Genomic DNA, 13,095 nt, shown 5'->3' with positions numbered 1-13,095 from the left:
AGAGGGCCGTATATTTTCTTTTCTTTTGCCATACCAGCGTACTTGAATGGCGTCACAGACGACTACCTTGAATAATATACCCCTATAAAATAGATATTAACAACAATTGACTGTGAATAAAAGGTTGAGGACCAATTTGCCAAAGCTTCATTACTAATGCCATACCGTTGACGATTGATCTAGTCTTGACTGTGTGTTATTTTTTTTTTTTTTTTTGACTTTGAGCTGCATTGTTATTCAATGCCCGCTCATAGTCTATCGAACTGTGGATTTGGCGAAATTCAACCAGTTGTTCTCGCTGGAAGATCAGATATTTTGTTCAACTAGTACGATGTCTTAGCAACAGGGCAGTTACGTTATTCTACAGAGGGTTTATACTAGACACTTTCAATGCCTGGTTGGTTTTGGTCGTGAGCGGGGGATTCTCTGGGGAATCTTCCTGATCTACTGGACGGAGATAAACTACATAACAAGCCCGTCATTTCGAGTAAGCATCACGGTTAGGTCCCAAGTGACTCTCAGCTATCAACTGGAAAACCTTGCAAATATATCCCCTAGGTATCCCGAAGAATTCAAGTTTGTAAACAAGTCACATTCTCTTGGCATTTGGCGCTGGGCAACGCGCCTCAATTCGGCAACCTGGCATTCCTTTCGACTTAGATGCAACATCTACTCTGCAAGCCCGGAATGAGCAGGAATCAGACGATTGATTGACTGCTTGTGTTTGCGAAGCTGGTGTCCAGGTCTCAGCGCATATCTACAGCAAGATTGACTCTCTGGAAAAGCTTCCCCTTCTGCGAATGGAAGGGTTCCTGGAAAAGTAAGTCCAAAGCACTGTCGGATCAATTAGCTTGTTTGGGATGAATGGAGGAGCTCGTTGATTCTGAAATAGGCGATCGAAGACTTCGAAATGGAAGCTGGCTATGACTAGAAGACGATCCGAGTATCCATCCTTCAATCCTGACGGACAGAGGCGAGGCTAGGCTATTTGCTCTAGACTTCAGGCGGGGCCCACAGCGCACCTTGACTCATCACACGATCTAATCGAATATTAGTTCGTTGCCCCTGCTCGAACTGAGAACGGTTTCTAAAAACATTTGACCGATGCAGTAACTCGGCGGGCATTACCTCGTTATACTGGAAACTAGCGACAGCAGCGTGGGGAGAAGGGCGCTTGTTTGCGCCCTACAGCCGACATGACCCCGCGTTTTCATCGCATGGACAATAGGCCAAAAAATTCCCCGAGCCGGAGTGTGCAGGAGGAGCATGCAGGAGCAGGGAGAGAATGAAGGGTCTTGTGCCGTTCGTTCGTTGCAACATTCCCGGCGCGAGAATGGATTTATTTATCTCATGTTGCCCTCGATGTGGGCCTGCGGTGTATGAAAAGGGTATGGAAACTGCTAGATTTCAAGGCATAAAATTGTGAACCTAATACTGTGTTAATTGGGGAATTCTCACTTTAACCTAGTGGTAAAAGTCCAATTTTACAGGGGCCCCGCTCTTGCCACAGAGAAAATGTGGCATTTTGTTCGCTTTCCAATTTCCATTCAGGTCTATATATTTTCTGGGGAGCATCCCTCGATATTCTGCATCCACTCTTTCAAACAATCGTTCTTTCCTGCTCCCCTGGGAGACTTTGTTGCCTCGCTGGATCTGTGAGGAAAGCAGTCAAGATTCCCTCATTACTTCCAAGCTGCTGTAACTACGTCTTCCCTTGTTGAATACTAGTATTGGAAGTACTCTTAGGACAAGACACGGGGATAAACAGCAACCCGAGATATTCCACCTCTATTTTTTATGTTGATGCTACCTTTATTTTCCCAGAGTGCAATAATTAAGACCATTCCACCCCCTGGGAGTCTTCTTTTCCCATTTTTTGGATACATAATTCCCATCAACGATCCACCAGAGAGCGTCTTTTCCTCCTTCCTTTGCATTTTCCATCTCAGCAACTCTTATTTTGGCATATTCTGGTGGACCCTTTCGTTCTCTTCGTCGATAGATAATCTGCATTAGGTATGCTTCCCTCTTCTATTTCCATATCCACGAGAGCATTGCTTTTACCTTCTTGATCAAATCCAAAAGGGAATGTCCGCTAATCGAGCCACAGATTCCAGCACAATCTCCAATTATTATAATATTAGTCTAATACCGCAAGAACAAGACCGAGAAGGAGGAGGAGTAGAACAAGAGGAAGAGGAAGAGGAAGAGTTTCTCCGAATCAATATCGCTATCTTCGAGAGAAGAGGTAGTTACAGATATCAGGCTAATCTACTAGGATCCGACAGTATATTAATTTGCCTCCGAGCCGCCCTGGTTGGTTTTGAAAAGCATCCGGGTTTATCTATTCAGGAAGAACCTTTTTATCCCAATGGTTTAACTCCCGGACAAATTTTCCAGTGCAGACCGAGATCGATGAATACAAAGCCATACAAAATCAGTCGTGAACTCCCCAGGTGAAATATGGAGACGATGGAAAAATCTCTGCCTGAGATCAGTCCGCCAACGGACCTTGAAAAGGGGACTGATCCCAATATTGCATCATCGGCTTCCTCTAATCGCGATTACGACGATAATCTCCAAATTACATGCGCCTCACCCGGTCTATCTCGCACGCCAACTGCTGCAAATCCGATCGGTAACGACGGGGTGTTAGGAAAGACGCTTTCGCTCATCCGGACAAAAGACTCTGGAATTGACCCCGGCCCTCCACCTGATGGAGGCTTTAATGCCTGGTTCCAAACGTGTTTGAGCCATTTGGTGATGTGCAATACATGGGGCTATCTCAACAGCTTCGGTGTGTTCCAGTCACACTACATGACATCCCTGCAACGGTCGCCATCAGATATATCCTGGGTAGGCAGCATTCAAATCTTCCTTCTCTTCTTCATCGGGACCTTCTCCGGCCGTGCAACCGACGCCGGCTATTTCAAGGCTGTATGGACGATTGGCGCTATACTTCTGGTTTTGGGGATCTTCATGACTTCGCTAGCCACAACATATTGGCAACTTTTCCTTTCCCAAGGACTGTGCATGGGCATCGGCTGCGGACTGCTCTTCTGCCCTACAATAGCATTAATTCCCACGTATTTCTCTTCCAAGCGAGCAATCGCTCTGGCAATCAGTGCTGCTGGCTCTGCAACTGGAGGTATTATTTTCCCCGCAATCGTACAGTCGCTGCTCCCCCGCATCGGATATCCCTGGACAATGCGTGTTTTGGGTTTCTTCAGTCTTTCCACGTTGACTCCCTGTTTCATTTTCCTGCGACAACGACTCCCTCCCCGCAAAAGCGGGCCATTTTTCGACTGGCCTGCCTTTAAGGAGAGGAAATACTCTCTGTTTGCAATTGCTATGTTCCTTAATTTCTGGGGTCTCTATGTTGCTTTTTTCTATCTCAGCAGTTTTGGCCGCGACATCACCGGCCTTTCACGAAAAAAGTCGATAGATCTTTTGCTAATTCTGAACGGCGTCGGATTCATCGGCCGGCTGGTGCCGAGTTTCATGTCGGATTACTATTCGGGCCCGTTCAATGCTTTTATCCCGTGTTCCTTTCTCTCAAGTATCCTATTATTCGGCTGGGCAGGGATCCATGATGTCAACGGGCTGTATGCATTCTCCATTCTATATGGATTTTTCGCAGCAGGAATTCAATCGTTGTTTCCTGCATGCTTGTCGGCCCTGTCTCCTGATCTAAAAAAGACCGGCATTCGTTTCGGTATGATTCTAAGCATTGTTAGCTTCGCTTCATTAACGGGATCACCGATCGCAGGGGCTTTGATTCAGATGAATGATGGCAAATATCTGTATGCACAACTTTTTGGTGGTCTTTCGATGTTGGTAGGGTCCATGGTATTGGTGTGTGCAAGGATTTCAGTTACGGGACCAGTATTGATGGTGAGGATCTGAAATTTATTCGGGTATTTCTCGCCTTGGAGAAGACTGGTTTTGTGTATAGACCTTCACGAGTACGATTCTTCTTTTGTGGTTGTTTCTTTCACGCAGGTTTTTGATTTCCATATACACCTTCATGGGTCATGGCGGCACGGGTTGGTTCCGATTCCGATTCCCGTGCTGTCTCTTGCCCTTGTCCTTGCCTACAAAAACGGCTGGAATATATATTTGATATGAGCGTGGCTGATAGGCGTTCGTGATATACAAAAAATTGAATGAAAATTGGGTTTTGTAGAGGCCATGAATCGGAGCAGTCCTGCAGAAGGCAGCAGATATCCCTCACTTATGCACGTCCACAACTCCACAATACAAGGGCAAGAGCAGGGGGGGTTGTTAATGCTATGTAGGTCTCTAGTTCTTCACAGAAGCCCATCGACGTGTTTTGCGTGTAAACGTTTTCGTTGCCCCTGAGTGCTTCTTGCTGAGTCAGGATGAATGGTGATGTGTCAAGTCACGTTATTCTCGGCGTTCCCCCACGCCCATGGATTGATATATATCTTCTGCTCTCTATGTTGTGACGGAGATTTCTCTTCTTTTTCTATTCGAGGCTGAGAATACCTGTGAGAGTATACCGCTACTGCCGATTCAGCTGCTATATACTCGGATCCTGTATTCCAGTTTCCGCCTAGCAAACACCGGTTCAAATCTATGCAAAAAACCACCCCGCATTCAAGTGCATACATACTGGGATATCTACCCCTCGCTCCCAGCTTTTTTGCTACCGTTCTTTGTGGAAACTCTCTTTTTCAATTTTTATTTTTAATACGATAGCTATTGTACGCCTTCAGCCAGTTCTTCAATATGGCCCCCCGAGGACGTGGAGGAAAATTCAGTAAACCAACTCGAGGAGGTATGTGTTTTGGTCTCCGAACTACCCCGCCATGACCAGTTGGATATGATAGTGACCCAATTTTTTGTTGCCCGTTTAGGAGGCAAACACTTCAGCCGTAATCTTCAACCTTTAGACAAAGATGGAAATCCTCTTGGCATGTGGCGGGTATGCGAGAATGTCTTCCCCCCCCTTTTGCAAACCTCTATTATTATTATTAATATTATTATTTTCATTGAAACCGCTTGAAATTTGTGGTTATCAGGCTGAAAACTAACGTACTGCTGCACCTTTCCAGGACCCGGATGATGTCGTAGATGAATCAGAAGAGGATTCAGAAGAAGGTTCCGAGGAGGAGGAGTCTGAGGGAGAGTCTGAGGGGGAGTCGGGTCGCGGCCAGTCTTCATCCACGCAAGAGATGACCCGCGAGGAACGCAAAGCCGCCGCAAAAGCCAGAAAGGAAGCTGCCATTGCCAAAAAGAACAAGGTCGCCCCGGGTGACCTGCCCCCATCCGATGACGAAGATGAAGACGATGACGACATGCCCGCTAATCCCAATCATACCGCCAAATCACGCTCTCAAGCCGCGAAGGGACCCGCACTAGCCAATGGGGACACCGCATCCGCCGATGCAAAATCCGGTGATATGTCACAGCTCTCTCGCCGGGAGAGGGAAGCTATCCATGCGCAGCAGGCGCGCGAGCGGTACATGAAACTGCACGCCGAAGGCAAGACTGAGGAGGCCCGCGCCGACCTCGCCCGCCTGGCGCTTGTCAAAGAACGCCGTGAGGCGGAGAAGGCGCGCAAGGAGGCTGAAAAGGAGGAGAGGGAGGAACGAGAGCGTGAAAAGGCCGAGGCGAAGGAGAGGGAAACGAAGTTGCGGTCTGCGGCGCTGGGACCTGCGGGGAAGGGAAAGAAAGGATCGCCAAAGAAGAAGGAATGATATATGTGATTGTCTCGTGCTTCTTTATATACATATATCGTATGCCATTTTGCATGGTTGCCGTGAGGGGCATTTTATGACGCATCTTGCATCCTTGATCTAGCTTGTTGATCGCTTGTTCCTTCAATTATTCTCTCTTTCCGGCATTTTGCTTTCGTTATTTCAAATATGGAACACAAATTTTAATGGAAAACCTTTCTTCCCATTGTTTACTTGGAAGTTGGTTCGCCATCTCAATCCTCCCAGGCACTGTCTTACTGTTGCCTTTTAAATGGCTGATCTTGGTTTCATGTTTTTTTAAAATTTTTTATTATTGTTGAAGCTACTTTATGTAGTTATCGTGGCAGACGGATTACTTGAAAAAACAAAAATGCTGCCAGACCACGGGAAAATATAAAAATTTCCACCCGGATAGATTGCTATGCTAGAGTATGAAAACATCATATATTATGAAACAACTCCACCAATACTTAATATTTTAAAATAAATCTGAATATATAGTAAAGGGGAATATAGTATCCAAGACAATTTTTTTTTTTTTTTTTTTTCAATTTTTCAAAACAGAAATTGAAGATAGATTGAAATATAGTATATCAAAAAGCGTAACAGCATATTAATATAGTGCTAAGTCTTTAAGACTGCAGGAAGGGTTCAGCAGGCTGATGCCTTGCCTGCACATGTTCTTTGGGGACTTCAAGCACCAAGAAATACTGTGCTCACTGTGTGGAATAATTCTTCGGTCCGTTGAAAACGTTTATTGGGAATATCATGGAGCACATGTTCATTCCGCCTGCTGAGATGAAGAAACAGTGTCTCATTCAGATGTTGGAGTTGGCATTCTGGCAGATGCGTGTAATGAGTAACAATCATCTCAAGCTGGATGCACTGACAGATTGGCTCTATGCCATGCGCCGTTCTCCCTCAACACCGCCTAACCCAAAGAATGAAGACAAGCTGTTAGCCAAACGGAATCGCGCCAAGGCTTATGAGTGTGGGGTGTGCAAGATGGCTGAACTGGCTCACTGCGTTGGATTTTAGTCCGATGAGATCAAAGGATTGATGTGCCTGTCTTCTGACTGGCTGATAGTGTGAACTTTTCTGCTCCTGTCCTGAAAAATGAGTCACTTTCAATACGGCCATCGCGTGTTTGTACACTCATTGGCTAAAAAAAAAAAAAAAAAAAAAATGTTGCCTGTTTTTCGGCTGCAGTCCCTGACCAGTTTGCCAAGGCATCTGAACTTCTTGCTAACAGCAATGTGAAGCGGCGAGTGCTTTGCAGTATGCTGTAGACGTGCAAGCACAGACAAGACAGTCCGTTTCCCTTCCTCACTCATGTGCACGACGATGTGGTGTCGGGGACCGACACCGTCATCACATTCTTGGTCCGCTGCTGCATTAAGTTCGTCCTCTTTGACAATGTTTCGAAGTTTCCATGTCGCCACTGTTCATTCCGGATGGCAGTTCGGAACATGTTCCCCGAAAACTGAACGACGGGCCTTGCGAGGTCGATGGGACCGCCGAATCAAATTAGCAGCTGATGGAGCTGGATCAGGACATGGCGGATGAAAAATGCAGTGCTCTGGTGCCTCCCGACGCTGATCCGCTCGGGGCCCAGGACTCGGATCCGAAGCGGATAGACATGGAGATCACGGGCTAGGCTGCGGAGCCGGAACTATCACAAGAGGATGAGGTGACAGCGGGAGGACATGTGCCGAGAAGTACGGAAGTGCTCCAACCAGAGTCAATGGCATATCCCGAAAAATCACCGGAACCAGACATCTTCGAGCGCGAACTAATGCCGGATGCTACCGCTGTCTGATCCCACATGACCCATCTGGTCAACGTCCGGCTATTCGCAATGAGATGTCTCTGGAACGCCGAATGTCAGGAACTCTTCCACTAGGTATTTTGATCGAGAGCCCGAAAGCGGCGCTTCATCACGGAACCGCCTGAGTATGAGGAGTTATACCCTGACAAGAACACCAAGAGTAAGAGAAGCTGGATGACAAGTAGGAGCAGGAGAGGCTCCGGAGCTCAATATATCACAGTACCCTGAACGAGTCGATTCCGCTGGCAAGAAACCATGTATATAGGTTCTCCCAAAGAACAGACTCCTGCTACCACTGGAGAAGATCAGAATAACAGCAGTGCTGAGACATCACCGCCTGATGAAGGAGCAAATGTAGAGGTCGCAACGCCATCATCTCGCAAGACAGTTGAGATCTCATTCTGGTGGTGTGTTCGTGGAAAATCGAGTCTCAATATAGACCCCTCGTAGCAGACCAGGTGAGGCGGGTCGCAGTGAATTACACTTGGAAGGGTTCCATTCTCTACACATAACTCCACCCCATAAGTGTTGCTAGTCTTCGTTAGCTCATTGGAATGGCACACTTACAGATATGAAGTATAATGGCGCCGCTCATTTCCCAAAACCTGAGAACCAATGTTTCCGCGCTAGCGCAGAAACTTGATTCACCGAACATCGACTACGCCATTACGAAGAGCGCCGGCACTTATCTGCTAGGCGTAGACCCCAATCGTGTGAAGACGTTGAATATCAATGGTCGAGGGGTCAAACTCTTCATTCCTGAATGGATCTTGCGTGAAAACATTTTATCTCAGAATCAGTGCCAATGTGGTATTAAAGAAGCAGCCGATATCCGTGATATCACGAATAGGATCCCTTTGGCTGTGCCGGGCAGACAGGAGCTTGATTTCAACCGAAGCCATGACTGTAAGAGATTCGCGATGTCCCGTAAGTAAAGGCACCAATATTGTTCTTCGCCCTGGAGGAATCCGCCGAGCATGATATCATCTGATTGTAGCTCAAATGAGCAATACGAGTAATGTATGTGTTAGGCCGCTGGGGCAAAAGAGATCGATCACCACCAGCGCCATGATGGTAGTAAGTTAGAGAGGACGAACCAGTCCAAACCCCCAGCAGAAGTCGCTGCTGCATTATGTAATAACTCGGCACTGTGATCTCGTCAGTTTGTTACTTGGAAGGTGTTTGGCAATGGAGAGATATATAGTATGGTTAATTTTTCACCGGCCCCAAGGTTGAGAAATTAATGGTTATTACATTTCCAAACCCATAGCCAAGGATATGCGCCGTTAAATCAAAGAAATATAAAACAAAAACATGCAAGTGGTACTACTTAATCCCTATTGGAATAAAAGGGAAAAATAGAGTACATACGTACATATGCATCACGCTTAGGGGAGTAAGAAGACTGGTATCCATCAGTCCACACATGCCAGTAGTAGAATTTCATATTTCCATAGTTTATTGCTTTGCTTCTCCTATGCCTCACTGTTGACCTTGTCGTACACTTCCTTCACTCACTCACTCTCTCTCTCTCTTTCTTCTGCTTATTTCAGCTTACCATACTCCACGACGGGCAGCCCCATTTCAAGCCATAGCTGCTCGTCAAGCAGATTCCATTAAGCGTTTCATATGCCCCAAAACATCCCTTCCACGATCATCCCCTGCCCGACTATTCCCCATCCGACTATCAGACTCACCAGCCAGAGTACTGCAAAAATAAGGATCGGGGCAAGTAACAATTCGGTATGATGGAGGAATGGCAGGGCGTTGTAGCCCAAAAAGGTGATGTAGGTGTAATACGTAAGTGCAGAGAGATACAGAGTGTTTCCGAGGACGGTGGCGAGCGTGCTTGGCGACGATTCGGAGGATGATGAGTTTCGTGTCAGGATTGGAAGGAGGAGAAATTGGAGAACGTATAGATGTAGGTATAGTGGGAAGAAGGCGCGGTTCGATACCTGGTATTCAAAAGAAAGGGAGAAAGGGGAAAAAACACTTATTAGCCAAGTTGGGGGTGGTCGTGTAGCCAGCAGTAGTATTGGGGAGAATCACCCACATCAAAACAATATCCAAATTCAACCTGCTCTTTCTCGCCTGGCTGGGCAAATAGCCCCTGCGCCGCGCCGCGGCGTCTTGTCCTGCCTAAAATAGTCCTACTACCCCTCCGCTCGCCGATTTTCGCTGCCGGCCCACTCGGTCCAAAAAGCCGGCTGACGAAGAAATAAGCTACTGTCGAAATGAGTAGCGAGGAGCCGATAAAGTGGACGAATATAAAGAGGAAGGATAATCGGACTAGGGCACCAAATGAAGGGGTGTATGCTAGACCCCAGGCAAAGGCTGTGATGAGGAGGAAGAAGGAAAGGAGGTATGTAAAGGAGGGGTCAGGCCGGTGCCAAGTATTTTTTGTTTCTGGATGAGTTTTTCGCTAGCTTAGTATGTTCGAAGGTCATGTATATAGGGGGTATAGATTGATATATTCACGTTTCTGCGTTGATGCGGTTTCACGTTAGTATTGGTGTGTAATGCCCTGTTGATAGGGATAGAGGAGAAGATAGTCCCCAGCAAGCAGCACGGACATGTGAATAAAAAGAAATAAATATATAAATAACAAGAAGGGGAAAAATAAACTAACATGATAATACATAGATTTGAACACCTTCTTAGGCGCTATAAGCAGCGATGTCATTTCCCAGATGGCCATTTCGAAGTCCATCTGTGGGAATTTAAATAGCCTGTTTATAGAATATCGATGCCGTTAGAATCAGCTCAGGGTAATTTACGCATCGGGCGTCATTGCATTTGCCGGCATATAGCTCTGTTCCGTCTCCTGTGTCTCCATCTTTCACCTAGGCTTGCTGCACAGAAGTACGGAGGCAAGCAACGACGTTCCAAGAACCAGGATTGTGAAATCATCAATCTGAAAACACACAAAGATGGGGGAAAAAAATAAACTAAAAGAGGGAAGAACGCCTGACCTCCGGAAGAATCTAGGCATGCGTATCGACGACTCCCGCCGCGGAGCTGTGCTGCCGAAGTTGGCTGGGCCAGCATGTTGCCGGGGAACTGAGATGTGAGGGTTCATGACCCCTCGTGGATAGAGGTTCTGACAGTGGCGGGAGAGAGAGAGGAGGGACGCGGGAAATACTATTAGGCTGAGATTCGGAGGGAGGGAGAAGTTGGAAGTATAGAAGCCCTCGTTGCGGCGGAGTTGAAATGGGCTTTTTACGGTATCTTGAGCCACGATGCATTTTTGTTAGCCATCGTGGCGCTGCTTAGCGCGGCAGGAGAGTTCATTGGTCACGGGCTTTGTGGGGAATCGGAAGGTCGTCTATTAGCCGCTTGAACAATGGGGAATCTCAATAGGATTATTCTTTCGTTTTATTATCAACTGCAAAGACGTGGAGTACTATCAGTTGATAATGAAACAGCAGAATAACATATTTGATGCCTCACCACTTCATGCTGGCCTCTTGTATTCTTAATAGTGTCCCTTGCAACACCTCTCTCTGACACGAAATGGCGGGCTCTGATGCACTAGTACTATCCATCAACGGTTGCTAGTATTTCCATAAGAGAGGTGGAGGGGGTAAGGGAAAGACCGAACATCATTGATTCGTATATCCAGTTATGATTTATCTTTGCCGTTTATCTAACTCCGCTCCACCTCCAAGAATTCTCACAACCTACACCCCCTTCATGTGTCGACTTCCAGGTACAAAATTGCAGCCCTCACCTTTCTTGGAGATAGCAAGCCCTGAAAGTTGAAGTTTGTTTTCGTCTTTCATTTTTCACGGATGATTCTTCGTGTTCATATTTTCAGTGAGGTCTTGAAAAATGGTATACTTGTTGTGTATTTGAAGGACAAAAAGAGCAGAAGAAAAACTTTCATCTTCCACGTCTATCTATCAACGCCATTCATCCTACTAATAAAGTCGAGCAGTAATACCGAGCATAAGTCGAAAAGATCCATCCATCTAGTCACTCTTCGCTAAGTTAGTTTTTCCTCCGTCAATCTCCCCTTTCCCCCTTTTTCTCAAAGGTTTTATATAACATCCCTCGTCCCCAGTCGCGAGTAGCCATGTTTTATGAGGTATCTAGGAGATTTCGGAGCAAATGGACTTTTCAGTTAATCCAGCGGCAGGGTATATGTTGGCTGCTAATTGCAGCCATGGACATACGGGTATATATGAGATATTGTCAGCATATATATGTACACTGTGCAAGAGATAACAGAATGAATGGATAAGTTACGAATTTGTGGGGGGGATTCACGCCGAGGAAATAATGAAAAAGAGGAAAGAAGAAATATTCCGCTAAGAAGTCAATCTGAACTTGCATAGCAGCATAGGAAGGGAAACTACTGGAGTTTTGTATGCGGCTTACCTCCTACCGCACCCCAGATATATGTACATACTACTGTACCTGGACGTGTCGATCGGTCTTGTCTGCTTTCGTGCATTTGATGGTGGCAAGGCTCGTTAGGATATTGATAGGGGTGCACATACCTACGTGTCCATTCACACAGGAGTATGACTGCATAGGAGTATGGCGACATAGGATGTACTGTATTTTATATGCATGTATTACGTAGAAGTCAAGTCCATACAGGGAGGTGATTTTGCAGTAACTGCTCTGTCATGATCCATGAACATGTTTCCCTACTAGCAGAAATAGAAGAGGCGACAAAATTTATCAGCACCAGCGTCGGATTTATATTATTGGCGTTCGCGGCAGCATGGATCTTGAGGATTGACTTCCTGGAGACGCAAGCAAGGAATAATGATACCGAGGGTTACCACTGCACACCACCCACTAACGAAATCCACCGCTTGACGCCTGCTACCACTCAACGCCCAGCCCTCAGAACACGGGGGCGTCAACAAAAAGAAGAGAGAATAAATGGGGAGCAAGGAAGTATATTGCACGTTGCTGGTGGCGGACACTTAATTTCAGAGTAACTAGCTGCAGGAGTGTAATCAATTAGTTGAATGATCAAACATCGACTAACTATTCTGCAGCATCAAGGTGGGTAGCAGAAGTCGGTGAACTTCGATGGACGCTGCACAGCGGCCTCTGTATAAATAACCTCATAATACACTGCTGTATTCATTCTGACTAGAAAGTTCAGACGACTCCGTCACTGCTGCTGTGGTGCAATCTTGCCTCTGGTATTTATGTACAGTATTTTATACCCAAGGGCTTGGTGGAGCTTGGCAGAAAAGGGGAATCAGGGGCAGGCAACCTTCTAGCCAATCACAGGCGGGTATCGGCGATAGACTGAACGACTGGAATCCCCACTAGTCCAGACCCGGCGTAGCGTAGATCCATGGATGTTCCTGAGCCAGTCCCGTGACTCTCGGCTCCTCTCCACCCCAACGCGGCTGAAACACCGGAACCTCGCAACTCCTCCAGGGTTCGTCGGTTGCTTCTTGACTTCTTCCAAGATTCTTCTTCCACTTCCCGACAAACTCTCTCCGCATTCAAAACTCACCACTGGACGCTCGGACTGACTCCCGGCGCGTGGGTCGGATTGCCTTCTCTCCCAAT

The 13,095-nt window shown here is 46.6% G+C and overlaps 6 protein-coding genes across 6 annotated transcripts; 5 read left to right on the top strand and 1 right to left on the bottom strand.

The window, feature by feature from the left end:
- Positions 1-2,147: 2,147 nt before the first annotated feature.
- Positions 2,148-3,988, top strand: HCBG_03140 (uncharacterized protein; the record flags this gene model as incomplete). Its single annotated transcript, XM_045430189.1, has 1 exon — positions 2,148-3,988. One exon carries the CDS (start codon positions 2,464-2,466, stop codon positions 3,904-3,906), a length of 1,443 nt encoding a protein of 480 aa, XP_045288332.1.
- Positions 3,989-4,470: 482 nt separating this feature from the next.
- Positions 4,471-6,249, top strand: HCBG_03139 (uncharacterized protein; the record flags this gene model as incomplete). Its single annotated transcript, XM_045430188.1, has 3 exons — positions 4,471-4,801; positions 4,881-4,948; positions 5,079-6,249. 3 exons carry the CDS (start codon positions 4,753-4,755, stop codon positions 5,721-5,723), a joined length of 762 nt encoding a protein of 253 aa, XP_045288331.1.
- A 242-nt stretch (positions 6,250-6,491) lies between these two features.
- On the top strand, positions 6,492-7,122 carry HCBG_03138 (uncharacterized protein; the record flags this gene model as incomplete). The annotated part of the gene is made up of 2 exons (XM_045430187.1): positions 6,492-6,719; positions 7,003-7,122. 2 exons carry the CDS (start codon positions 6,492-6,494, stop codon positions 7,120-7,122), a joined length of 348 nt encoding a protein of 115 aa, XP_045288330.1.
- Positions 7,123-7,806: 684 nt separating this feature from the next.
- On the top strand, positions 7,807-8,623 carry HCBG_03137 (uncharacterized protein; the record flags this gene model as incomplete). Its single annotated transcript, XM_045430186.1, has 3 exons — positions 7,807-7,958; positions 8,129-8,478; positions 8,583-8,623. The coding sequence occupies 3 exons, from the start codon at positions 7,807-7,809 to the stop codon at positions 8,621-8,623; spliced, it is 543 nt and encodes a 180-aa protein (XP_045288329.1).
- A 553-nt stretch (positions 8,624-9,176) lies between these two features.
- On the bottom strand, positions 9,177-10,599 carry HCBG_03136 (uncharacterized protein; the record flags this gene model as incomplete). The annotated part of the gene is made up of 3 exons (XM_045430185.1): positions 9,177-9,506; positions 10,181-10,280; positions 10,478-10,599. The coding sequence occupies 3 exons, from the start codon at positions 10,597-10,599 to the stop codon at positions 9,177-9,179; spliced, it is 552 nt and encodes a 183-aa protein (XP_045288328.1).
- Positions 10,600-12,185: 1,586 nt separating this feature from the next.
- Positions 12,186-13,058, top strand: HCBG_03135 (uncharacterized protein; the record flags this gene model as incomplete). Its single annotated transcript, XM_045430184.1, has 3 exons — positions 12,186-12,462; positions 12,567-12,623; positions 12,850-13,058. The coding sequence occupies 3 exons, from the start codon at positions 12,186-12,188 to the stop codon at positions 13,056-13,058; spliced, it is 543 nt and encodes a 180-aa protein (XP_045288327.1).
- Positions 13,059-13,095: the final 37 nt, after the last annotated feature.

The sequence above is a fragment of the Histoplasma capsulatum genome (genome assembly GCF_000150115.1).
Source record: "Histoplasma capsulatum G186AR genomic scaffold supercont2.4, whole genome shotgun sequence".
Classification (NCBI taxonomy): Eukaryota; Fungi; Ascomycota; class Eurotiomycetes; order Onygenales; family Ajellomycetaceae; genus Histoplasma; species Histoplasma capsulatum.
The sequence above is the reverse complement of the archived record's forward strand: the minus strand, read 5'-3'. Positions and strand labels throughout refer to the sequence as shown.